At 36.5% G+C, this 27493-nt stretch overlaps 1 protein-coding gene across 1 annotated transcript; it reads right to left on the reverse strand.

Annotated features, from left to right (window-relative positions):
* Positions 1 to 462: 462 nt before the first annotated feature.
* LOC140991178 (uncharacterized) lies at positions 463 to 27266 on the reverse strand. The gene is made up of 7 exons (XM_073461133.1): positions 27113 to 27266; positions 26814 to 26895; positions 26423 to 26604; positions 25637 to 25831; positions 23154 to 23869; positions 620 to 823; positions 463 to 474 (listed from the first exon to the last, which is right to left on the reverse strand). The coding sequence occupies exons 1-7, from the start codon at positions 27264 to 27266 to the stop codon at positions 463 to 465; spliced, it is 1545 nt and encodes a 514-aa protein (XP_073317234.1).
* Between the last annotated feature and the right edge of the window lie 227 nt (positions 27267 to 27493).

Consider the following 27493-nt stretch of genomic DNA (forward strand, 5'->3'; position numbering starts at 1 on the left):
ATATTTGCAAGTGTTGAGTCAGCTTCTGAGTACATTGGAGGATCAGCAACAGAGCGTTCAGGCACATCCTGAGCTTGCTCTTTATTCGGTGATGAGGGTTCTTCCTCTTCTTCTGAAGACCCTCCATGAATAACTAATCATGATCTTGTTCCCAAAATCTTATCTGTACATGCAGGGAAGTAAGATCTGAATCCAACGGAGTAAGCACAGCTCGATCATTGTAAGCAGTTGGATTCGTCAGAATGTAGTTTGCTTTCAACTTTTCAACTAGTTGAGCCAACTTCTTGGCTCTCATCAAATCAAAGAAATAATTTTTTCTTTCCAAAGACTGCACAATAGTAGCAGCTTTGACTATCCTCAAAACGATGGCTTCCAACCTGATAAAATTCTTCAGCTAAGACTTCTTCTTCAATTGTTTGGCAAAAGTGTGAGTTCTGTATGTGATCCAAGCCTCATAAGTTTTCAGTTTGGATGCTGCAAAAGCATTGAACTGTTTTCAAATTAGGTCAACATGGGTCTGGATTGCATTTGTTGGCATGGGCTCTTCAATCATCTTGCCCTTGCCTTTCTCATCGGTAAGAATGTGTGGAATGTTCAGACCCGAACGAGTCGTTTCCACCAATTCTCGAATAGTGATCCCTTTAGGTCGAGCCTGAGCAAAGATGGTAGGGCGATTGACAGTTTGCAAAGAAGATACGGCCCTAGCTGACTCCTTTTCACCTGCTGAGGTGATGACCTTCTTGGATGGATCAGTTGATTGAGGCAACTGATCTCTTGCTGAAACTTCAGCTGGAACGGCTTTTAGAATAATAGCCTGAATAGGCTGTTGAGCATCCGAAGGTTTCAGCCTTTCAGTTTGAATAGCTTCAAGCGAAGCTATTGGCTTGGTTTTCTGAGTTCTGGGCTTTTTGGTAACTTTGGGAGATGGAGTTTTCTCCGATTCCGATTCACTGACAATCAGCTTCCTCTTGGAGGTCTTCAGCTGTGCCAGAGTTTTTGCCCTTTTCACAGACTTGGGAGCAGCCTGCTGTGCTCCAATCTCCTTTTTTATTTTTACTAATTGATCAGGAGTAAGATCCAGTTTGGCTTTGGGCGGCAGAATATTCTTAGCATTGAAAACTTTCAATTTGGATGATCTTTCAGAATCATCAGCCACCAACCCTTTGATTTTCAGCAAATAGCTCAACTGAACAGCAAATCCTTTGGACTGTTTGGTGTATTGAAACATGTTTTTCAATATGTTGAAGGTGAGTTGCCTCCAGTTGAGTCTTCGTCCCGCTATGATAATGGTAAGGGCTTGAAATTTCTCCAAGGTAAGAGCAGCAACGGATCCTGCCTTTGCCAATAACACCTTGGCTACAATGTCAGCTAACAACTGAACCTCATGTTTTCGTTCCTTCTTTGGATTAGAAACTTTGATTTTTCGTCCATCAGCGGAGAGTTGTGTCTGCATCTCTTCAATATCTGATGCTTTAACATCAGCAAGGTGTGCCAATCCATCAGACGGCAACAAGAATATCTCACAAAAGGAGTCTTCACATATGGTCAACAACTGACCATTGACAGTAGATGAGATGGTTCCATCCTGATTGATAAATCCACTAGAGTAGATGTCGAAAAGCTCCTTTGGATAGATCTCTTGGGAAGATTGTCCCAAGAATCTTCTGAGCCCAGCTGATTGAAGCTTCTGAAATACATTCTTGACCTCGGCTTCTTTGATAGATAGGACTGAATCGAAATTGATTGCCATAGAATTCAACATATGCGCTGGAATCTAGTTTGCCGTTTGAGCTGAATGATTTTCTGCGAAAAAGAATGTTTGAATTTGCTTTTGCTCTGAGAAATTTGGATAAGCGTAAGAAGAAGAACTGAAATGGAGCGGAAAAAGTACTTTTGTACGCGACTGTTCGTATTATTGGACACGTGTCAGTCCATGAAAATTTTGCAATAAAAACATGTGTTTGTGTGGTAAGAACGTGTGTAGTAATTATGTTGATTATATGAGTCCACGTTTCAACTTATCATTTGCTGAAAGATAGCATTTAATTCTTGATAGATAGTCACGTCACTTAATTTGGATTAAAAAAAATGGTTAATTTGCTAACGTATGTGAGAAGATTAGTGGAATATCCAACTGAACGATCAGTTGTAAAACTGTGCTTTCAGCTGAAGATTTACTAACTTCTGTCTTCTCAGTTAACCTCTTAAAACCAATATTTCCCCTTAATAAATGCATATAAATATTAAGCGAACTTAAGCAAGATTAATTAAATAAAATCTTATGCTTGGAAGATTAATCGTCTGCTGCAGTGACTGAGCCCTTTCATCTTCCTTGACCCTGCACTATAAATAAAAGTGGCTCAGTTAGTATCAAACATATCAGTTAAGAATATTCAGCAGATACAATGGCAGGTGCAAGTAGCTCAAGGCTTCCAGATATCGCTGAAGAGTTTATGAACACTGCTCTGGAGAAACGTAAAGTTGATATGGAAGATGAGGTCTTTCATAAAATTCTTCGCTATTGGTAGGAGCTGTAAGGACTCCAGTTCCTCTATGAATGTGGAGAAGCGAACACTCCTAGAGTGTTGGAAAAGCTGGAAAAGTATAGAGAGCGTTTGCACGTCCCCGAGACGGTGAACCTCTTTGAAGATGGTTATGTCTACCAGCTGATGCTCCACAAGGAGAGGACTATTCTGGAGCGAATAGTTGTTTCTGATAGTTTTCTTAAGACTGCAACTGGCGAAATATCCGGTTGGATGAAAAATGGATGTCTTTTGTTGAAGAAGAATATTTTGGTGTAATCTGCAACAATTTCTTTAAATAAGGACTCATTTTGTTTTAGCTTTGTCTTTTATTTTTCTGCAATAGTTAATCTCATCGGCTGAAAAATAAGTGACTAACTGAATCATAATAACAAACTGACAAGCTAACATCAGTTAAGAATTAGATAAATAACACAAATATATTAACAACTGAGATATAATCATGGAAAACTGATTAAGATAAATCTATTAAACCAAGTATGTTGCGAAAGTGAGCAAACTTAGTCTCGGGTAGTGGTTTGGTGAAGATATCAGCTGCTTGCTGCTCAGTTGAGACGTATTCCAGTCTGATGTCCTTCTTCAAGGCATGATCTCTGATGAAGTGATGCCTGACATCGATGTGCTTGGTCCTTGAGTGAAGAACTGGGTTATACGTGATAGCAATTGTGCTTGTATTATCACAAAATATAGGCGATTCCTTGGCGATAACTCTATAGTCTTTCAGATGTTGCTGAATCCAGAGCAGTTAAGCGCAGCAACTTCCAGCATCAAGATATTCTGCTTCAGTCGTGAAAGTAGCTATGGATGTTTGCTTCTTGCTGAACCAAGAGATCAGTCTGTCTCCTAGAAACTGACATGATCTACTTGTGCTTTTTCGATCAAGCTTACATCCTGCATAATCTGCATCTGAATATCCAACTAAATTGAAAGATGAGTCTTTAGAATACCACAGCCCAACATTTTGTGTGCCCTTAAGGTATTTTAAAATCCTTTTGGCGGCTGAGAAATGTGATTGCTTAGGATTTGCTTGAAATCGAGCACACATGCATACAGAAAATACAATATCAGGACGACTAGCAGTTAGGTATAATAATGAACCTATTAAACCTCTGTATAATGTCGCCTCAACTGATATTCCCCCTTGATCATTGTCTAGTTTGACTGATGAACTCATGGGATGGCTTACTGCTGAGCATGATTCCATGCCAAATTTCTTAAGCAGTTCCTTCGTATATTTGGTCTGACTGATAAAGATATCAGTTTCCAGTTGCTTCACTTGCAGTCCAAGGAAAAATGTCAGTTCACCCATCATGCTCATTTCGAATTTGTCCTGCATCAACTTAGAAAACTTCTCGCATAATTTGGGGTTAGTTGACTCAAATAAAATATCATCAACCTAAATTTGAATAAGTAGAATATGATCATTCTTAGATAATTTGAACAAGGTCTTATCAACTGATCCAACTGAAAAATCATGATCAGTTAGGAATTTTGAAAGCGTTTCATACCAAGCTCTTGGAGTTTGTTTCAGACCATATAAGGCTTTGTTCAAATGGTAGACATGATCATGAAAAGTATGATTGATGAAACCTGGAGGTTGCTCCAAATAGACTTCTTCCTGCAGCTGACCATTTAAAAATGCGTTCTTCACATCCATCTGGTAGACTTTGAAGTTCTTGAATGATGCATATTACTGGGGCATATGTTTTATCATAGTCAATTCCTTCTTCCTGCCTATATCCTTGTGCTACAAGTCTCGCCTTGTTGCGCACAACTGAACCATCTTTGTTTAGTTTGTTCATGTACACCCATTTTGTACCTATAACAGTTTTTGAAAGTGGTCTTGAACTAAGTTCCAGGCATTGTTATGTGTAAACTGATTCAGCTCCTCTGGCATTGCATTTATCCAGTTTGGATCAGCAAGAGCTTCATCAGTTTTCTTTGGTTCCAATTGTGATACGAAAGCTGAATGAATAAATAAATTAAGCATCTGATTTCTTGTTCTTACCGGATCAGATTGATTACCTATCACCAATTCCAGAGCATGTGATTTCTTCCATCTGAGTTCAGTGTTTGTTGTATCCAAGTTGGTAACTGCTTCTGTATCAGTTGGACCTTCATCAGTTGGCAGTTGAATATTCTCAATAGGCTCCTCCAACTGAACATCAGGAATAGCTTCCTGTTCAACTGGTTGTTCTAGTACTTCTGGTTCTGGTGTTTGGAAGTTGTTGCGATTGATATAATTATCTTCTTCATCTTCATTCTCCAAACTGATGTATGTAAGTCTATCAATTAGCTCAACTGGATCAGCTGGCTTATCAGTTAGAGTGTTTTCTTCAAAAACAGCATGGATAGATTCTTCAACATTCAAAGAATTTTTATTAAAAACTCTATATGCTTTGCTAACTGAAGAATATCCAAGAAATATTCCCTTTGCAGATTTTGCATCAAAGGTTTTTAAATGATTTTTACCATTATCGAGAATAAGACATCTGCAGCCGAATATTTTAAAGTAGGAGACCACACTTTTTCTTCCATGCCAGATTTCATATTGTGTTTTCATATGTTCTTATTAATCATCGATCTGTTCTGAGTATAACACGCAGTGTTTACTGCCTCTGCCGAAAAACTTTGAGAAATGCCCGAATCAGCAAGCATTGTTCTAGCAGCATCTTTAAGGGTCCGGTTTCTCCTTTCAGCTACACCATTTTGCTGAGGAGTTCTAGCTGCTGAGAGCTCATGCTTAATTCCAGCATTTTCTAAAAAATTTGAAAGAGTTTTATTGATGAATTCAGTTCCTCGATCAGATCTAATTCTATCAATTCCAACTGATTTTTCATTTAATAATCTTTTGAAAAGCTTGATCAGTTGTGCAGCAGTTTGGTCTTTGGATTTGAGAAAAATAACCCAAGTAAATCTTGAAAAATCATCCACAATCACCAAGGTGTATTTCATTCCCCCTAAGCTCATGATTGGTATTGGACCAAAGAGATCCATATGTAATAGTTCTAAGCATCGGGAAGAAAATTTACGGCCCTTGTTTTTAAAAGAAGATTTTACTTGTTTACCAAACTGACATGCTGAACAAATTTTATCTTTGACAAAATCCATTTTGGGCAAACCAGTTATAAGATCGTGGTTACTCAGATATGCAATGGATTTAAAGTTCAGGTAGTTCAATCTCTTATGCCACAACCAGTTTTTAGAAATCTTTGAAGCAATGAAACATACTGGTGCATAAGGTTGATCATTCCAACTGACTTTGTAAGTGTTTCCACACCGTTTGCCAGTTAGAATAACCTCATCAGTTGAGTCTTTGACTGAACAAGAGTGTTTGTCAAACTGAACTGAGAATCCGTTATCGCATAACTGACTGATGCTAATCAGATTATACTTGAGATTCTCAACTAATAAAACATCATTAATAGTAAAGTTATCATGGATAAGCTTACCCTTACCCACAGTTTTACCTTTGGAATTATCTCCAAAACTGATGTTTGGTCCAGTGTACTTGATCAGTTGAGATAACAGATCTGCATTTCCCGTCATGTGTCGTGAGCATCCACTATCCAAGTACCAGATTGATTCCTTAATTGTACCTGTTACCTGCAATCACATAGAAGATATAATTTTTGGTACCCTTTTCTATTTGGGTCCTAAACTGATTACTCCTTTAGAAACCCAGACTTGGGTTAGTCTGACTGACTGTCCAGTTGCTGTATTCCTGATGGTCTTTCTCGATTTGTGTGTGTTTGGTGTGTAGTGTGCAGATGATACAACATGTGATTTAGCTTTATTTGACTGATTGTTCAGCCGATTATAGTAATTGGAGTAGCCATTTGAATATTTTCTGCTGAATCTTTTTGACGACTGACTACGTGAGTCAGTTAAAACTTTTGGGCTATAACCAATACCATAACTTCTAGCTTTGTTCGTACTTTCAGTAGGCTGTTCAACAAGTTTACTTGGCTCAGCTTGTTCTTGTATCATAACTGATTTGACAAAGTGTTCCCTTTATCCATATTCAGTTTTGGTCAAGTATCATTGGGAATCATTTCATCTTGGGTGCTGAACCCTAAACCAGTTTTATCAGTAACTGATTTCTGTGAGTTCTTCATTTCAGTTAATGCAACAGATGATTTGTTCCAAGCCTGAATGAGCTCAGTTTGCTTTGAATTCTCAAGCGTCAACTTTTTGAATCATTGATTGATTCATGCTCTTTTCAGCATTGAGCTCAGAAATCTCCCTTTTCAGAGTCAACACTTCAACTGATTCATCGGTTTTAGTTTTATTGTCTATGGGATCAGTTTGCTTTGCTCTGGCCTTTTCAAACGATAAGGCAAGCTTATGATACTCATTAACCATGTCATAAAGAGTTGAAATAAGTTCTTCTCTAGTGAAATCAGTTGAGCTGAAGTCAAATACCTGTTGACTGCTTGACTCCTCTTCTGTATCACCAGCCATTAGACACTTCACTTCCTCTTCACCATCACTGGAACTGCATGAGGTTTCTGGTTCTGACTCCTCGCTGTCAGTTTCTGCCCATTTAGATTTACTTTCTTCAGCTAAGAGTACCTCATGCTTCTTCCTGGAAAACTTCTTATCATCCTTGGATCTCTTTCTATGTTCATATTACTTCTTTCTTCTTTCAGTCGAGCCCTGACTGTCCTTCTTGGGTTTGGGACAGTCAGCAATGAAGTGACCGGGTTTGCCACAGTTGTAGCAGCCATTTGATTCCTCTTTAGAATTATTTCTCTGATAATTCTTCTGGAAGTTCCCTTGATTTCTTCTCATAAATCTTCCGAATTTTTTAATGAACAATGACATAGCATCATTGCTCAATTGATCAGCATACTTCTTAACTGAACCAGTTGGTTCTGTTCTGACAGCAGCTAATGCCTTTGTGACTGTTGGAGTAGAAGGCTCTCCTTCTCGAGTTTGTAGCTAAAACTCATAGGATTTCAGATCAGCGAATAGATCATGAAGCTCAACTCTGTTTAGATCCTTGGATTCCCTCATTGCCATGGTCTTTACGTCCCACTCCTTGGGAAGACCTCTGATTACTTTTAATGCAACTTCTTTGTGGTATGTACTTTTCCAAGTGCATTGAGTTCATTGATGATGCAGCTGACTCTCTCATCATACTCATGCATCGATTATCCAGTTCTCATCTTGATGTTGTCAAACTTTTGCACATCAACAGAAAGTTTATTCTCTTTGGTTTGTTCGTTTCCTTCACACAGCTGGATCAACTTTTCCCAAATCTCCTTAGCTGTCTTACACATCTTGATATTGATGAAGGTTACTTTGTCCAGTGTCTTGTACAGTATATCTTTTGCCACATTATCCAGATTTGATTTTCTTTTGTCTTCTGTTGTCCATTCATCTCTGGGCTTTTCAATACGGTGAGGTGCCCCTTCAGTAATAGCCACTGCTGTATTGGCTTTCAGAATCTTCATCGGTCCGTCAGTGATAGCGTACCACATGTCATCATCTTGTGCAGCTAAGTGAGACTGCATTCTTATTTTCCAGTCATCGAAGTCCTCTCTGGAAAACATAGAGATCTTGTTGGAGGAAGACATAATGATCAGTTTGAAAGTGTAGATATTCTGAGACGATATATAACCGCTCTTATACCACTTAAAAGGATCGGTTAAGAAGTGAAAAGTGTTTAGAAGGGGATGTTAAATAAACACTCACAGATTATGTTCGTTTTTCGTAAGTTGAGTTCAGTTTAATTACAAACTGATACTCAGTATCTCGTCAATCGATGACAATCAGTTTAACTGAGAAAACAGTTGCGGAAGTAAACTGAATGAAAGGTAGAATAACTAAAATAAAAGATAACTGAAATGAAAAGCACGCGATTTGTTTCTGGATGTTCGGAGAATGGAATAACTCCTACGTCACCCCTTCTATCACGAAGATAGGATTTCTACTAAAAGACTTTGATCGAATACAATGTTTGTACTGACCCACTTCAGTTTGGTCTTATCAGTGCCAAAACTGAAACTCTTAGTTACACAGGCTATTTCAGTTCGTGACTGATCTTAGCACAACTTAACAATATAACAAAGATTACAGTGTGCTAACAAGCTCAAAGAAGGTAACCTTGAATGCTACAGATAGAACTTAGTAAGAGTGAGCTTTTGATTTCAGCAGAGTAACAGATTGAGTAAAATAGTTGTTCTTGTATCCTTGTTCTTCAGCTGCTCTTTTCACCTATTTATAGGCTTCTCTTCCAATGGTAACTTGATATAATATTTGAATTTTATATCTGTTGATTGCCATGTCGATATTCTCCTGACAATCGTACACTGTAGACTCTGAAATGCAGCGTTTCACTACGAGTTGCAGTCTTCTTGTATTGATGTCGGTTGAACGTATTTTTTGTTTGATGACGTGTATGGCTGAGCGATCAGACGATAAATTGTAGCTGATAAGCTTGTGCTGAGTGAATCAACTGATCAGTTTCCAACTGATCAGTCAGCTGTCTTCAGAAATCCAGTTAGGTTCAACTGATCAGTCAGTTAACTCCGAAGGTTCAGTTCAGCTGGATTCGGTTGCCTCTGATAACTCACGTAATACTTCAGTTAGGAAAGTTGTATAATATGAATACTTGATCAGTTAGTCCAATAGATAAATGGTTTGTCAAACAGTCGAAATTAAGTTTCCAACACTCTAACTGATTTTCCCATTAATTCTGTTCTTCAGTTGCACAATATATAAAACATATCAGTTTTCTTAACGAATGATTATTTCAAGTGTTTTTCGATTAGTTTAATACCAAACTTGATCTAATTCATCGATGTATACATTTTTAGAACACGAGCTATTGCAGCTCATTGATTTATTGTGTTGAAAGCACCCCCAAGGTGCCGAACACACGATCTGTCAATTGGTATCAGAGCGAGTTGTCCTAAGAAGGACATTTGAAAATTGATATCTTAAAATGTATTTTAAGATGGTATTTAATATGGTTTTTAAAACCCTTTTAAAAATTTTATATATCATGCATTGGCTCTGCGAGTAACATCGTAGCCACTTCACTCGACTCCGTAATTTTGCTTTTTGAGCAGCTTGCAGGGTTTTGAGTTCAACTGACAGAAGAACAGCAAAACTGATCAGCGGACAAGACCTCATGTAGAGGCCTCTAAATTCGTGCTTGAAAATTTGCGGAAAAATTTAAAAAATTTCTCTTTAATTAAATAAAATGCCTCATTCATAAATAAACTGATAAATAAAGTTTAATGTTTAAAAATTGCAGCGAAATTAAATAATGTTTCAAACGACAGCTTAAAATAATTCATTGTGATAAAATGAGTTTTTGCAAAAATAATAAATAAACTGATAAATGAGGTCCTTGGGTCCCACTACTGCCGACTCGAGCTGGCTCACTGCTCCCCGCCCTCGGTTCCGACATCATCAGTACCTAAAACAAACAAGTCTAGTGAGTCTAAAGACTCAGCATGCATATATCGTAAATAACAAGTAATAATACTAAAATCGCATGCGAAGGAAAATATCATGTCATGATTAATTGTAATGCGTGCATCACTGAACTGAAATCGTATCATGAATTATTAATATTACGTGCATAACTGAATTGAACTGAACTGAACTGAAAGTAGTAAGTGAAATGTTTGCCCCGTAGAGCCCTGTAATTAAATAGCAAGTAATAATTTTCTGGTGAGATTATGGCCTTCGCAAGTGGCCCCTGAACTGAACTGAACTGACCGGTAACTGACGACTGGGACCGGTAACTGACGACCGGGTGAAATAACGTACGTCTGATCAAACTAATGCCACAGTATACTGGGTGGTACAAAACTGAACTGACCGGTAACTGGCGACCGGGTAAAGTAATAATCCCATGATAGTACAATGGCCACAAGCAATATCACATAAATCTCAAAAACGAATAATTTCTATTTTTATGCACGTAATATAATTAAATAACGTAATTAAATGTCTTGTATTAATTTTACCAAACGGGTTGGATCATTCCCAAGCTCGCTGCGACTTAAATCTAACATGAAAAATATGCAATTGATTTTTCTTGACCAAACTTTGTAATTAAATCCAAAAACGAGACAATTACACCCACTGACTTAGTATTTAATCATGACTCCGAGCCAACCCGAACCAACACCGAACCAACGTTTAGTCATGATTAAAATACTCTTAAAAATGATGAAATAATGCTCCTAAATTTACAGTACTCAAAATTTAGTGAATGGATGACAAAAACGTGAAACGCTCTTTCGATAGTCACTTTGGCACATTGCACCGTAAATTCTCGTACGACCTCTAAAATGATCCGAATCATGAACGGCCAAAAACATGACCTTCCTAACTTCATGAAGCACTGTCCAGTCCTAGGCCATAGGCTAAAAGCCAACCAAGAACTCGAAACACACCTCTGAACCGCAGCACAACTTGCTGTCACAAAAATACAGCAGCTGTGTTAGCGTTTCCTTGCGTCGTTGGCGAGGCTAATTGCCATTGGGGCTTGAACCACCGACCAAAGCCTCTTTCCAACATCCCAAAGTGTTGTTTGGACCATGGCTAAGGGCCCTAGGCCAGCCACAATCCAAGCAACACCATAAACGTTACCCTGCTGCCACCCGAGGGCCAAGCTGCACGCGTGGGGGCACCTCGCTTGTTTGCTGTCACACGCCGGATCCAATGGCTATGAGGTTAACCACGGTCCATGCTAGACATGCTGAGGTGTTGTATGAGTCATGGCTAAGGGCTAGAAGCCAACCAACCCATCCAAACCCTCAAAACCGAAACTCAACTCATGCAGAAAATAAAGGGATCAAGGGGCTGTTCTTGTTTTTGTTTTAAAAACTGATGCAACCATGGACCAAGCCTTGAAAGGCCGACTTGGTCACGACTTAGACATAACAAGAAGATGTTATAACCATGGCTATAGCCCCTAGGGCAGCCAAGATCAGCAACATCACCCTTGACAACAAAACTGAAAAAAAATCAAACTCAATATGACACTAGTTTCACGCTTGCGGATTGGAGCATCTAACTCACGGTTTTGGGACATGAACCCTTGATCAAACTTGACCCTAACATACCCTAGGACATGACCATAAGCAGCCTTGAGCGCCTGGAACGAGCCATACCCTGAAACCATCAAAACAACTACCAACGTGAAGCATGAGGGGAAGTAGAAAAATCTGTGCAGAATTTTGTTGTGTAGTTGCTGAAATATTTCGGTTTTTCTATTAAAAATCATGAACAAATATGGGTTAAAAACATGTATATGACTTGATTGAAGAGTGAAAGAAAGATATAAACATGCCTTGGATTTTTGTTTTGAAGAAAACAAAGGATACGACGACGCGGCGCGGCGGAGACAGAGTTTCTTTCTTACTTTCTTCCTTGCCTCTCTCGAGTTCTCCTCTAGGGTAGAGGGAATGGCTAGGGAATGATAGGGAAGATGGCAAGATAAAGGGAATGAAAAATCTTTCTATCTTCTAGTTTGAGAGATAAGGGAAATGGAATGATATGAAAAGATTTTTTTGGGGGATATTTAGGAGTGCGCTTGGAAGTTTTTTATGGTCTAGGGACAAAGGAAAATTGGTTAATTATTTAATTGTTGGTGATTTAAAAGTTGGGAAAGATATCTATCTAGAAAAGATTAAAGGAAAAAATAATAATGAATGAGTTGTTAAACAAAATTAAATCTTTTAAAATATGGGGGGTGGCCGATTTTCATAAATAAAGTAGGGTAGGGAAATTGCTTATTTAATAATTAATGAGGATTTAAAAAAATGGTGAGGGATTATCTCCAAGTAAAGGTTAAGGAAAGAAATAAAGAAATGATTGGTCCAACTAATTAAAATCTTTTAAAAAATAAAGAGGAAGGGTCGAAAATTTGATGATTAAAATAGGTAAAAATATTGCTAAATATTAATTATTGATGATTTAGTGTGATGGAATTATCTCCTAAGAAAATAGATAAGGAAAGACACTTAAAGAATAATTTGCCCCACTAATTAAAATCTTTTTAAAAAATAAAGAGGGGGGTTCGAAACTTTTAAAAAAATGGAGGGGAAATATTTCTTAAATCTTGTATTTTAATTCTTTAGAGTTTGATCTACCCATTAAATATTTTAGTGAATAAATAAATTAATTAAGGAATACCATTATCTTGCATGTTTGGCCAAATCTTTAAATTTTAAAGATAAATTTACTATCATTGTAAATTATAATTTCTTAATTAAAATAAGTCTAGGTTAACTTATCTCAATTGGTCACATATTTTATTTTAGGCTTTTTAATTAAATTGTTGAACCTAAAAGAAATTATTTACTACTTATCTCTAATTAATTAAATAATTTCTTAAACTTCTTTTTTCATTAGAATAAATTATTTTTTATCTTAAATAAGTTTTAGTAATATTTTCTTAATATTAAATTTTATCTTCATACTCCAACTCCGGTCCGACCTCACTTATTTAATTGAAAAGATAATAACTAAAATACTGCGTAAACTAACTCATCAAATTTAAAGAAAAGAATTTAAACACTCATGAAATAAAATCATTTTAATTTAAATACTAGAATTATGCATGGCTTATACGTAGTCTAATTTACGGGTTCTACAATCCTTCCCCCCTTAAAAGAAATTTCGTCCTCGAAATTAGCACTCACCGAATAGTTCCGGATACCGACTCCTCATCTAGGGCTCAGACTCCCACGTAGCTTCCTCCTCTGAATGGTTAAAGCCACTTGACTTTAACTCGCTTAACCTGCTTGTTCTAAAGCTTATTCTCCTGTCTGTCTAGGATCTGCACTGGTCTCTCCTCATAAGACAGGTTCGGAGTAAGCTGCAACGGTTCAAAATTCAGCACATGCGAAGAATTTGCCATATACTTCCTCAGCATAGAGACGTGGAACACATTGTATACTCCGGCCAGATTCGGCGGAAGAGCAACACGATGAGCTAGCGGCTCAACTCTGTCAAAGATCTCAAATGGTCCAATGAATCTCGGACTGAGCTTCCCTTTCTTCCCAAATCACATGACACCCTTCATAGGTGCCACATTCAAGAAGACATGGTCGCCCACGGCGAACTCTAAATCTTACCTCCGCTGGTCCGCATAACTCTTCTGTCGACTCTGAGCAGTCCTCATCCTGTCACGGATCTGGGCTACTACATCGACATTCTGCTGAATAATCTCTGGACCCAACTCTGCTCTTTCTCCTACCTCATCCCAATGAACAGGAGATCTACACTTGCGACCATACAATGCTTCATACGGAGCCATTCCTATAGACGACTGAAAGCTGTTGTTATAGGTGAACTCCACTAATGGCAAGTTCGACTCCCACCTCCCGGAGAAATCGATAACACAAGCACGGAGAAGATCCTCCAAAATCTGAATGACTCGCTCTGACTGCCCATCTGTCTGAGGGTGGAAAGCTGTGCTGAACAGCAAATTCATATCCATCGTCGAATGCAAACTCTTCCAAAATGAGGAAGTAAATCTGGGGTCTCTGTCAGATGCGATAGAAACTGGAATACCATAAAGTCGGACTATCTCCCGGATATACAACTCTGCATACTGAATCATGGTGAAAGTCGTCTTAATAGGCAAGAAGTGCGCGGATTTGGTAAGACGATCAACAATCACCCAGATAGCATTTGATCCTCTGACTGACTTCGGTAAACCTGTCACAAAGTCCATGGTAACATTCTCCCACTTCCACTCGGGAATAGGAAGAGGATTGAGCAAACCTGCTGGTCTCTGATGCTCTGCCTTCATTAACTGACAAGTCAGACACTCAGATACAAAACGTCTGATATCCTTCTTCATTCCTGGCCACCAGTACAATAACTGCAGGTCTTTGTACATCTTCGTACTCCCTGGATGAATAGAGTACGGCGACATATGGGCCTCTCATAGAATATCTGATCGGATAGAATCACTGCTAGGAACCCATATCCTGTCTCGATATCTAACAATACCGTCACTAACTGTATACAAGACACCGCCCTTGGCCTCATCCCGTTGCTTCCACTTTGCCAACTACTCATCTGCTGGCTGACTACTGCGAATACGCTCAATGAGAGAAGACTGGATAGTCAAGGTAGATAGACGAGGAACTCTACCTTGAGGATATGCCTCCAGATCAAACCTCTGCATCTCAGACTGAAGAGGTCTCTGAATCGTCAGATGGGCCATCACTGCAACTTTCCTTCTCATCGCATCCGCGACTACATTAGCCTTACCCGGGTGGTAGCTAATGTCACAATCATAATCTTTCACAAGCTCCAACTATCGCCTCTGACGCCTATTCAGCTCTTTCTGCGTAAAGAAGTACTTGAGGCTCTTATGGTCGGTAAAGATATGGCACTTCTCTCCGTACAAATAATGCCTCGAGATCTTCAAATCAAATACAACGGCTGCCAACTCTAGGTCATGGGTAGGGTAATTCTTCTCATGAGTCTTCAACTGACGAGAAGCAAATGCTATCACCTTCCCATGCTGCATCAATACTGCGCCAAGACCGAGCTTCGAAGCATCAGTATATAGAACAAACTCACCGGGCCCTGATGGCATGGCCAAAACTGGTGCTGAGATAAGAGCTTGCTTCAAAGTATCGAAGCTCTTCTGACAATCATCGCTCCACACAAATTGCACATTCTTCTTGGTCAAAGCTGTCAGTGGAACTACGATAGATGAGAATCCCTGAATAAACTCCCGGTAATATCCTGCTAAGCCAAGAAAACTGCGAATCTCAGATGCATTCTGTGGTACAACCCAATCGCTGACTGCTGCAACTTTTGCTGGGTCTACCTCGATACCACTGCTAGAAAAAATGTGGCCTAAGAACGCCACCTTCTCTAACCAGAATTTGCATTTACTTAACTTTGCAAATAATTTATGCTTCTTTAAGGTCTGCAACACTGTGGTCAGATGTCTGCTGTGATCCTCTCGATTCTTCGAGTAGACGAGAATGTCGTCTATGAACACTATCACAAACTGATCAAGATACGGCTGAAATACGCGATTCATGAAAGCAGTCTTAGGAACATCGGCGTCTTTCACCCTCAACTGGTGATAACCGGAACGCATATCAATCTTGGAGAATACCGAAACTCCCTGCAACTGGTCAAATAGATCTTCAATCCTCGGAAGTGGGTATTTGTTCTTCACTGTCACCCTGTTCAACTTCCGGTAGTCAATACATAGTCTCATGGATCCATCCTTCTTCTTTACAAACAAGATTGGCACGCCCCATGGTAAGAAACTCGGTCGAATGAACTCCTTGTCGAGAAGTTCCCGAATCTGCTTCTTCAGCTCTGCCATCTTTGCCGGCGCTAGTCGGTACGGTGCTTTTGAGATCGGTACCGTACCTGGCATAAGTTCAATAGAAAACTCCACCTCTCTCTCGGGTGGCATACCAGAGACGTCCTCAGGAAAAACGTCTAAGAAATCTCTAACAATCGGAACATCTGCGGCTGACTGACTGGGTGTCTCGGGGACAGATATAAAAGTTGCTAAAACCGCTCGACACCCTCAATACATGAGATTCCTAGCCTGGACATAAGGAATAATGTGCGGTAAGGGAAAGTACCTGTACAGCTCAAATAAGAATTGTGTCATCCCAGGCGGTCGGACTAGAACAGATCTCCGCTAGAAGTCTATCAAAACTCTGTTCCGCAATAGTCAATCCATGCCTAATATGATGTCAAACTCTGGCATCGACAAGACAATCATATCCGCATTAACAAGGTTGCCTGAAGCTCCAGATCTATGTCTCGGATCACATTGGTGGCTGCCATCTCCTCTCCAGAAGGTAGTACCACTGAGTAGGCTACATCTAGCCCAACGGTCTTAACTTTGAAAAAATTCACAAAGACCTCAGAAATAAATGAGTGAGTAGCCCCTAAATCTATAAGGGATTTTGTAGCTGAGCCAGCTATGAAAATTCTCCCTGAAAGGTTAGAACACTAGGCTGAACCCAGTAATCACAAAACTAACTTATAGACATGCAAAGGCCAAAGTTCTTCTAACTTAAATTCCCCAAAAATAATACTGAGTAGAGCATGCAATCCTATTGCAATACTAGGTTCAAAACCTCACCCAAAACATTAAATCCCAAATATAAATTTAAATCTTAAAGGTACCTGTCATAAGCATGGTATCGGGGTTCGTCTCCGCTGCATGGAGAGCAAATACCCTGCCTTGGGTAGGCAGATTCCTCTGAGGGCACTGCGGTAGCACGTGGTCTGGGCTACTGTTGTCACTTTTATTGTTGCACTCCCAAGAGCAGGTTGTCCACAAGTAGTATAATTCGGTGAGTCCGATATCGTATCCACAGGGAAGCTAAGGTAATTACAAGTCCACTACAATGTCTTTTTGTTTTGTTTTTGTTTTTGTTTCTTTTTAATTTTAATTGTTTGAATCTTTAATGGGTAAATTTTAATTGTTCAAATTTTAATTTAAGTAGTTGAGATTAAAGGATCCACTCTTGGTATTTTAATAAAGTTAACATTAACGAACAATATTGAAATCCACTTAATAAAATGGTTCCAATATATTAAATAATCATATTTATATTATGTTATAAATTATTATCTTATAAGTATATAATATATACCAAAACTTATAAATGTGGTCAAGTATTTATTGTGCTATATATATTTGTAAACACTAAATCAAGGTTCCCACTTTAAATGGTTGGTAAAACCAAACAAACATTTAAATGGTACCAATAAATTAATACTATGATATATTCATATATAATAAATCAAGGAATCCAAGTTAAATGGTTGGTAAAACCAAACTAATATTTAAATGGTTCCAAGAATTTAATATTATAATATATTTATATATAATAAATCAAGACATCCACTTTAAATGGTTGGTAATACCAAACTAACATTTAAATGGTTCCAAGAATTTAGTAAAACATATAACAACAACAAATCAAAACTCCCACTTATAAGTAGGGTATAAAAATGCTTAAACAAATAAATATAACATAAACAATAAATAATGATTAAATAATATAAAACATAGATTCTTACCTTTTAATAACCTTATTATCATGCCAAAAGTTTCACCTTATCATCTCAACTTTAGGAAGTTAGCTATTCATTATTCAAAGTGTAAACTTTGAATATGAAATTAACATGCTAATTGTATTTAAATGAATAAATAAAGGAAAAATATAGAGAGAAATATTATGAACTCAAAGGTTTGTTCATAGAATGAGAGATATCTCAATACATTACAATGTACCTTATTTATAGCCAAATTTGGGGAGACAGCCACAAATAAAATATTATTTTTTACACATAAGTCTTCATTGGTGTTCCAAGATATTATATTATATTACACATCACTTTTGAAAATCTTCTTCTTCGAATTTACTTCTTCACATAAAAAGAAACATGTGGATAATTGAGTTGTCTAGTTGTGGTATTTTTTTCAAACCATTTGACCAAGTAATTTGAGAGATATGGTCAAAATATTAGAGCTTGGTAAAACTGCTACTCCTTTGGTAACTTTATTTGTTGCTTAATTTGATCCCAATTGTGAGATGATTTTTATCTCATGCTTGTCAACAATATTGTAGATATTATAATCAACTTTCTACAGGTCCAAGAATCATCTTAATCCCATTTGCAACGCCAAGTTTATTCTTGTTTTATCGAACCTGTAAAAAATAGTAAAAACTTGTAATTACACAACAACTTATATTTTATACAATTTATTATAAAACATATAATATTTAAACATTAAATAAAACAAAAACTATATAATTATATTATAAAACATTTAATTAATGTACAATTTTTATGTTTATCACACCTCCCAACCAGCTTATTGCTAGTCCCTAGCAATTTAAGCGTTAATAGCAATACAAAACATGTTGATTAATTTAAATAGAAATGTAATCAAAACTATCTAAGTGTTTAAATTAAATTTGAAAACTGTCAAAGTTATATCAAGATCATCATAATTATAATTTATGAAATAATTTGAGATGATCAATTCAAAGCTTATTTCAGGTAGTTAAATGTACACTGCCTTCAGAAATTCCTAGTAAGAGTCTCAACTCCATATCCTTACAGGTTAATAAATATTTCAATTTACAGCAACAATTTCTCTCATGGAGTTGGAATACAGATAAATGCTCAGAAAAATGGTTTACAGAATGCAGACAGACAAACGAGCCAAACTAATCAAAAGATAGAAAATCCATTGATTCAAAATCTAGTTGTTCTTATTATATATTTTTTCCTGATTTTTTTTCATAACATCATGGAATCAGACTAAGTTTATGCTTCTTGACCACATATTATTTAATTTGTAAAATAAATTTATCTCTTTCTTTTTTTTTTTTTGAGAGATATATGGGTCGTAGCATATAACTTAAAAATTACATAGATTTTCAATATCTTTCTTTTTGTGTTTTTCTCCTTTTTTTTTCAAGAAATTTCATTTTTTTTTTAAATAAGAACTCAAGATCTAAACAATAGATAATCTCTCTCATGATCAATAAAGGCTCGAAAGCTGTTTTTCAGTCCTCTCCACTCACTCACAAAATATGTGTGAGTTTAAAATTTTAGGCACTCTTATAAGGTATATCTTGGGCCATATACTTTAATACCTGATTTTATCACAATGGTTAATCACTCAAAAAGATTTCATAAATCATATTTTTATATTGATCATATTATTAAAATTGACTTTTTTTTTCAAATAAAAATTTAAACATTCTTAAATTTTTTTTTAAAAATTTTTTTTTATAAGTTTGTTCTCCCCCCAATCAGAATATGACATTGTCCCTAATGTCAAAATATGTGGGGACCCAGACGCTAATCATGTTCTTAATCGTCATTGAGACTAATTAATCAATTCTAATAAACAGGGTCTAAATTTTTTTTTTTTTAAATATAATATCAAATGCGGAACGTAATGGAATCACTCTACTATACATATCAGTATAAAAGTAAAGCACAAGTCTTGTACTTTATACAATCAATTACAAACTAAGGTTCAACTACTAAAGATCAAGTGTTCAACCCTATCTCAGATCCAGTCCGTAGTCTCCACTCTAATCACGATCTCTCTTTTCATCTCCTCGACCCTGAACCTGTCCCACCTGTTGTCATGCACACATACAAACACGACAACAGCCGGATAACTCCTGTGAGAATAAATCCCAGTATAAATCAACGAAACATGCAATCATATAATTAATATAAAGCATGAAGCAGATATCAGATATATATCAAAATCTGAAACATAATTAATATCAAACTATCAATAATACTTGTGACTCCACGACTCAGACTAGACTCAATCCTAGTCTAGGGATCCCGGTTTCCAGACGTTGGTATTCCTATATCGACCAACAGTAATAGAAGAAACTCCGATTCTATCCACGTCGATATAACCAAACATCCAGTGTCTTGACCTATCCGTCACAGACTGTGGCACTATCGCCAATACACTATCTTGTGACATCGTGCAATGTGCTCGTGGCGATCCCGCCACTATCAGGTACTTCTGTCACAAGATCACTCGTCTAATATTCGTCTAACACATGCTCTCTATATATCAATAGAACAAGCATATCAAATCAAATCAATGCAAATAATAACAAATAGTATGTGATTTAGGGAAACACAAGTATATCCTACTTGTGTCGATCTCCCAATACCACATTAACTTATACCTTTCGTTTGTAGTCTCGGTCTAAAGCAATTGAAGTTCTGAACTCAAGACTGTTTCTGTATAGCTGAAACGATATATCAAGAATCATAATATTAATATTTCATTCTCAATTCAACACTAAATCGGATTAATCTGAATATAATTCAAATCAACGGCATAACGGCACAATCCCGATATTCCCGTCAATACAATATCAACAACTATCAATTACAATCCATAACCCATATCTGATACAACTCATAAGCCAGTCACAATTCAAATCTGTCCAATACCACTCAATATAATCTGAAAAATCATAACAATTCCATAATCAATCTGTTCTTCGATCTGACTTGGATTCTACGATGTCTAACATGTCAAGAACATCATATATGAATCATATTCAATTCTGACAATAGCATAATTTCAAAACATATCAAAACGTAACAAAACTTACGACCAGCACCGGCGCATATGCGCGAGACCTACTGGTCTCGGCGCGCATTCTCTGGAATGAAATCTTAGCTACTGGGCACCTCGCGCATATGCGCGCCAACTCTTGGTGCATATGCGCCACATTCTCTGGACTCGGTCATCATCAAGACATCTCCTCGCGCATATGCGCGCCCAATCTCGCGCATATGCGTGAGGTCCTCTGTCCTCGCGATAANTAATTTCAAAATAACTATTAATAAAGAGTACATAATGAAAGAGATATCACCTGGAATTTTATTGAAGATAACAAACTGAAACAAACGCAAACCAATCCACGACTTTTGAATCAATTATCCAACTTCCTTTTCTTATTGCTTGATTGCGACAAATTGATCTTTGTTATCATCGGATCAGGCTTATGAACAAAAGCTTCCAAATCATCAATTAATTGGTCGGCAGTCGAAGCACAGATGAGCATCCGTCGTGAATTTTCTGAAATGAAATTCTGTTCCATAGCTTTATCAAGAAATGTCAACAAACTGTCATAATAATTATTGATATTCAACAAGCCCACAGGTTTATTATGGATATTAAGTTGTGCCCAAGAAACAGTGTAAAAAATTTCTTCTAATGTATCAAAACACCTGGTAGTGCGATAAAAGCATCAAAATTTTCAATCATTTGAGTGATTCTTTCATACATAGAAAAAAATTTTAATTCCTCCCCAATCGTAACACCTGTAATATTTCCTTCAGCTAAAGCTGTAGGAATAATACCCAAAACCTGACTAACTCCAAGATGAGCAGATGTTAAAACAGATCTCATTAACTCAATATTACATCCCCCATATACCAAGTGAATTTTTCTCTCAGCCAATATCTTTCCAAGATTATTCGCTGCTTCTACAAACACTTCATTTTTTTCCAGGACTCGACCCACAAAATACACAAATATTTTTCAATGATTGTGCAGAGGTTCCAGCCATGTTTTTTTTTTACTTTCTTTTAATTTTTTTCTGCGAAAATAGAGAGAAAGATGAGAGATTTTATAGGGGTAATATGTTATGAGGACAAAACTATAGGTCACAGTTGTAAACAGAATAAACAGTAAAAACAATAATGACACACATGCATGTAAACAGTAGTGTGATTGTGGCTCAAAATTTTCCTCTGGTTTTACGTCCAGAAACAGCTTCGACGCCTTCTATGAGTCGAGGATATGCTTCCCATCCAATTTTCTTATAAATTGGCAAACAGGGTCTTTTTTAGTCGGATTCCCAAGACTATGACGCTCATCTTGGAATTGTTTCCATAAGCGGAGAAGTTCAATATGCACATGTCCACTAGAATGCGTCTCAAGAGTCAATAAGATGTTATCTAAAGACTCCTTACTCAGCCCATTTTTAATGAAACCAATTTTATCTTCTATGTTATTGGAAACACATCCCAAAGATCTGCATCGTTTGTCACAAGTCCATCTTGCACACTTATGACACACCCCTAAACTTTTGGCCCTTCGTTTTTTTTTTGCATAAGTGCTTTTTCCTAATCCAGGCAAATATCGAATGAGCAATGATTGTGGAACTTCTCCTCCTAATCAGACCTTAGCTTCTATTACAAGACGAATATCTTCTGTAATTCCTTTTTGCATTAGCAATCTCAATCTTTCACATCTTCCGGCATAAATTTTTTTTAGAACATTTTCAGAAACAGAGGGAAAATATTTACAAATTTTTGAGAAAATTTCATCCATTTTGAAAAGGAAAGAAATGATTTTTTTTTTTAATTTTTGTATCAGCAATTATGGGAAACTGATTAAACCGACTATGAGAGTCACGGAGTACCGTTATCCGCCATTTAACCAGGAAAATAAAAAGATTAAGGAAACCGAAATAAAAACAAACAAAATTAAATCCAACACAAAAAAAATCAAGGATCGGAAAGGGAAATAAACTCTTCTTGAAAAATTTGATTTTCTAAAAATGGTTTAAGCCTTTGTCCATTTACTTTAAAAACATCAACATTTTTAGGATTTTCAATATCAACAGCTCCATAAGTATACACATGCTTTACAACATATGGGCCTGTCCATCTTGATCGTAATTTTCCTGGGAATATGTGAAGTCGAGAATTATAAAGCAAAACTTTTTTACCAATCTCAAAAGATTTTCTAAGAATTGTTTTATCATGAAATGATTTGATTTTTGCTTTATAAATCCTTGAATTCTCATACGCGTCATTTCTGAGTTCATCAAGTTCATTAAGTTGCAATTTACGCAATTTGTTGGCATCATCCATGCTTGAATTTAAAGTTTTGATCGCCCAATAAGCTTTATGTTCCAATTCCACAGGCAAATGACAATGTTTTCCGTAAACCAACCTATAGGGAGACATATTCAATGATGTTTTAAAAGCTGTTCGATATGCCCAAAGTGCATCATTAAGTCGCAGAGACCAATCTTTTCTATTTGAGTTAACAGTTTTTTCCAAAATTTGCTTTATCTCCCTATTAGCTAATTCAACTTGTCCATTTGTTTGAGGATGATAAGGAGTAGTTACTTTGTGAGTAATACCATATTTTTTCATTAATGAAGCAAATGGTTTATTAACAAAGTGAGTTCCCCCATCACTTATCATGGCTCGAGGAATTCCAAATCTACTAAAAATATTTTCTTTTAAAAATTTGATGACGATTTTATGATCATTTGTTCGACATGGAATTGCCTCTATCCATTTGGAAACATAATCAACTGCAACTAAAATATACAAGTATCCAAACGACGGTGGAAAAGGTCCCATAAAATCTATTCCCCAACAATCAAAGATTTCAATTTCAATAATAGGATTCAAAGGCATCATGTTTCTTTTTGAAATCGCACCCAATTTTTGACAATTTTCACAGATCTTGCAGATTTCGTGGGTGTCTTTAAACAAAGTGGGCCAATAAAATCCACACTGCAAGATTTTTGCAGCTGTTTTCTTTGAAGAAAAATGTCCTCCGCATGCTTCTGAATGACAAAATTTAATGACACTACTTACCTCATTGTCGGGTATGCAACGTCGAAAAATTTGATCCGGACAATACTTGAACAGATACGGATCATCCCAATAAAAGTTTTTTACCTCATTCAAAAATTTTCTTTTATCTTGAGAACTCCATTGCGGTGGCATTTTTCCTGTCACAAGAAAATTTACTATGTTAGCAAACCAAGGTGTAGTAGTAACTGAAAATAGATGTTCATCAGGAAAATTATCGTTAATTGGTGTCATTTCACAAGATGATCCTGTTACTAGTCTCGATAAATGATCGGCTACGACATTCTCGGTTCCTTTTTTATCTTTGATCACAATGTCAAATTCTTGGAGCAACAAAATCCATCGTATCAGTCGTGGCTTTGCATCCTGTTTGGTCAACAAATATCTAATAGCAGAATGATCAGTAAACACGATAGTTGTTGATCCAATCAAATAAGAACGAAATTTATCTAATGCAAATATTACAGCAAGTAGTTCTTTTTCAGTTGTGGAGTAATTCATTTGAGCATTGTTTAAAGTTCTACTTGCATAATATATCACATAAGGCTTACCGTTTCTTCTTTGACCCAATACTGCACCGACTGCATAATCACTCGCATCGCACATGATTTCAAATGGTAAAGACCAATCAGGAGGTTGCATGATAGGAGCTGATGTTAAATGTCGAATGATTTTATCAAAAGCATTTTGACATTCTTGAGTCCACTCAAATGCACTGTCTTTTGTTAAGAGGTTACAAATGGGTTTAGAGATTAAACTAAAGTCCTTTATAAACCTCCTATAAAATCCAGCATGTCCCAAAAATGAGCGAATTTCTTTAATGGTTTTTGGAGGGGGTAAATTGGCAATGACATCAACTTTTGCTTTATCAACTTCAATTCCATGAGATGACACGACATGTCCCAAAACAATTCCAGAAGTAATCATGTAATGACATTTTTCCCAATTTAAAATAAGACCTTTTTCCTCGCATCTTTTTAAAACTTTTTCCAAATTTTCAAGACAATTATCAAATGTATTCCCAAAGACAGTTAAATCATCCATGAAAATTTCCAAACAATTTTCAACCATGTCGCAAAAAATGCTTAGCATACATCTTTGAAATGTTGCTGGGGCATTGCATAATCCAAATGGCATCCTTCTAAATGCAAATGTTCCAAAAGGACATGTGAATGTAGTTTTATCTTGATCTTCGAGTGCAATGGGAATTTGATAATAACCTGAATATCCATCAAGAAAACAGTAGTATGGATGACCTGCTACTCTTTCTAAAATTTGATCCAAAAATGGTAATGGAAAATGATCTTTTCTAGTGGCGTCATTTAATTTTCTATAATCAATACACATCCGCCAACTAGATGGGACTCGACTTGTTAACAATTCACCTTTTTCATTTTTTATCACTGTGATGCCAGATTTTTTCGGAACTACTTGTGTTGGGCTTACCCACTTACTATCAGAAATAGGGTAGATAATCCCAACATCAAGTAGTTTGAGAACTTCAGTTTTCACAACATCTTTCATGTGTGGATTTAATCTCCTTTGTGGTTGTTGAGATGTTTTTGCATTTTCTTCTAAGTGAATTTTGTGAGTGCAAATTAGTGGATTAATGCCCTTGAGATCTTTTAGTGTCCAACCAATTGCATTTTTATGTCTTTTAAGCATATCAACTAATTTACCTTCTTCATCACTTGCTAGTTTGGAAGAAATTACCACCGGATATGTTTCATCTTCTCCAAGAAATGCATACTTCAATTCTTCTGGCAAGGGTTTTAACTCCAATATGGGTGGTTCGTCTTTGTTCTCATATTTTGCATCAAATTCTTTCTCTGATCCTGGTAACGAGTGATACCTGATAAAATCATCAAGATCAATTTCAATATTTTCTTTAACAGTTTCAATTGAACAAATATCTAATTGATCACGAGTACTCCCTTCTTGAATGTTTTCTTCCACAAGAGTTTCAATAAGATTTTCATCTTCACTTTCATCTCCTTTGTCATGTGGTTGCTTACAAAGATTAAACACATTAAGCTCCAAGGTCATGTTACCAAATGACAACTTCATTATTCCATTCCTGCAATTTATAAGAGCATTAGAAGTTGCTAAAAATGGACGACCTAAAATTACAGGAATTGCATTACAAGCTTCGATAGGTTGTGTATCTAAAACTATGAAATCGACAGGATATACAAAGTTATCAACTTGGACCAACACGTCTTCTACCATACCTCTTGGCACTTTAACAGATCTATCAGCAAGTAAAAGTGTTACCGAAGTAGGTTTTAACTCGCCTAGATTGAGTTCTTGATAAACTGAATATGGAAGTAAATTCACACTAGCTCCAAGGTCAAGCAAGGCTTTTTTAATCTTTCGTTCTCCAATAATACAAGAAATAGTAGGACAACCAGGGTCTTTGTATTTCAAAGCATTATTATTTTGAATGATTGCACTTACTTGTTCGGCTAAAAATGCTTTCTTTTTCACATTCAATTTTCTTTTCACAGTGCACAAGTCTTTCAAAAATTTGGCATATGATGGTACCTGTTTTATTGCATCTAATAAAGGAATATTAACTTTTACTTGTTTAAAAATATCATATATATCAGAATTCAAATTTGATTTTTTTGTATTTTTCAATGCATGAGGGAATGGTGGTGACACTGTCTGTTGAACCTCCTCTTCGCAAGTTATGGGTTCCACTTCCTTACCCTTTGGAGTTGATTTATCATCATCTTCACAAGGTTCAAGAATGGATTTTTCCACAACCTTACCACTTCGAAGGGTAATAACAGATTTTACCTGATCCATCGGTTGAGTTCCAGAAGTTCCAGTTTGTGAATGATGATCCTTGGGATTAGGCAGAGGTTGTGAAGGAAATTTACCTTTTTCATGAACATTAAGTGCAGATGCAAATTTAGCAAGAGTATCTTTCAAATCTGTCATGGTTTGAGCAGTTTGAGTATTGATAGACTCTTGCTTTGCAATGAAAGAATTCAATATATCTTCCAAATTCCTTTTAGGTGGAGGAACATAAGGTGCATAATTTTGAAAATTTTGTTGATTTTGGAAATGTGGTTGTGAAAATTGTGCAGCATTATCATTCCTCCAACTAAAATTTGGATGATTTCGCCAACCTGGATTGTAACTTTGAGAAAATGGTTCAAAATTTGGCCTTTTGAGATTGTTTAAAACATTGGCTTGTTCATGGAGACATTCTTTAAAAGAAGGCAAAGTGGGACAATCTTTTGTAGAATGATCACTTGTATCACAGATGTGACATGCAATTTCTTGAACAGATTTTAATTGACCATTCTTTTTCAATTCAAGTGCCTCAACTTTTCTTGCCAAAGAGGTAAATCTAGCTTGAAGATCATGTTCATCTTTGAGAGTGTACATACCTCCACCAGATGTAGGAGATTGAATCTTGTTTGATGGTTCGATTGTACCTATAGTGTCCCAATTTTGAGCATTTTCAGCTAATGAATCGAGATACTCAATTGCCTCATTTGGATCTTTATCTTCAAATGTTCCATTACACATAAATTCAACCATTTGCCTATCTTTAGGTGTTAAGCCTTCATAAAATTGAGAAACAACTCTCCAAATTTCAAAACCATGATGTGGACAAAGATTAAGCAATTCTTTATATCTATCCCAACACTGATAAAAAGTTTCTCCTTGTTTTTGAGTGAAAGTGATGATTTGCCTTTTGAAAGAATTTGTTCTATGAGATGGAAAAAACTTTTTCAAAAATTGTTGTTGCAATTCATCCCAAGTTC

This window comes from Primulina huaijiensis, chromosome 13, assembly GCF_012295235.1.
Source record: "Primulina huaijiensis isolate GDHJ02 chromosome 13, ASM1229523v2, whole genome shotgun sequence".
Classification (NCBI taxonomy): domain Eukaryota; kingdom Viridiplantae; phylum Streptophyta; class Magnoliopsida; order Lamiales; family Gesneriaceae; genus Primulina; species Primulina huaijiensis.

What these genes read in the sequence shown, in the direction of transcription:
- LOC140991178 (XM_073461133.1), bottom strand. Translation starts at nt 27,266, where the DNA reads ATGGTTGAATTTATGTGTAATGGAACATTTGAAGATAAAGATCCAAAT. An exon ending in CATTCAAGAAGGGAGTACTC is followed by an intron (nt 23,870 to 25,636) that starts GTGATCAATTAG and finishes TTGCTAACATAG; the next exon opens with TAAATTTTCTTGTGACAGGA. An exon ending in AGCAAATTTTGGAAAAAACT is followed by an intron (nt 824 to 23,153) that starts GTTAACTCAAAT and finishes GATGCTCAACAG; the next exon opens with CCTATTCAGGCTATTATTCT.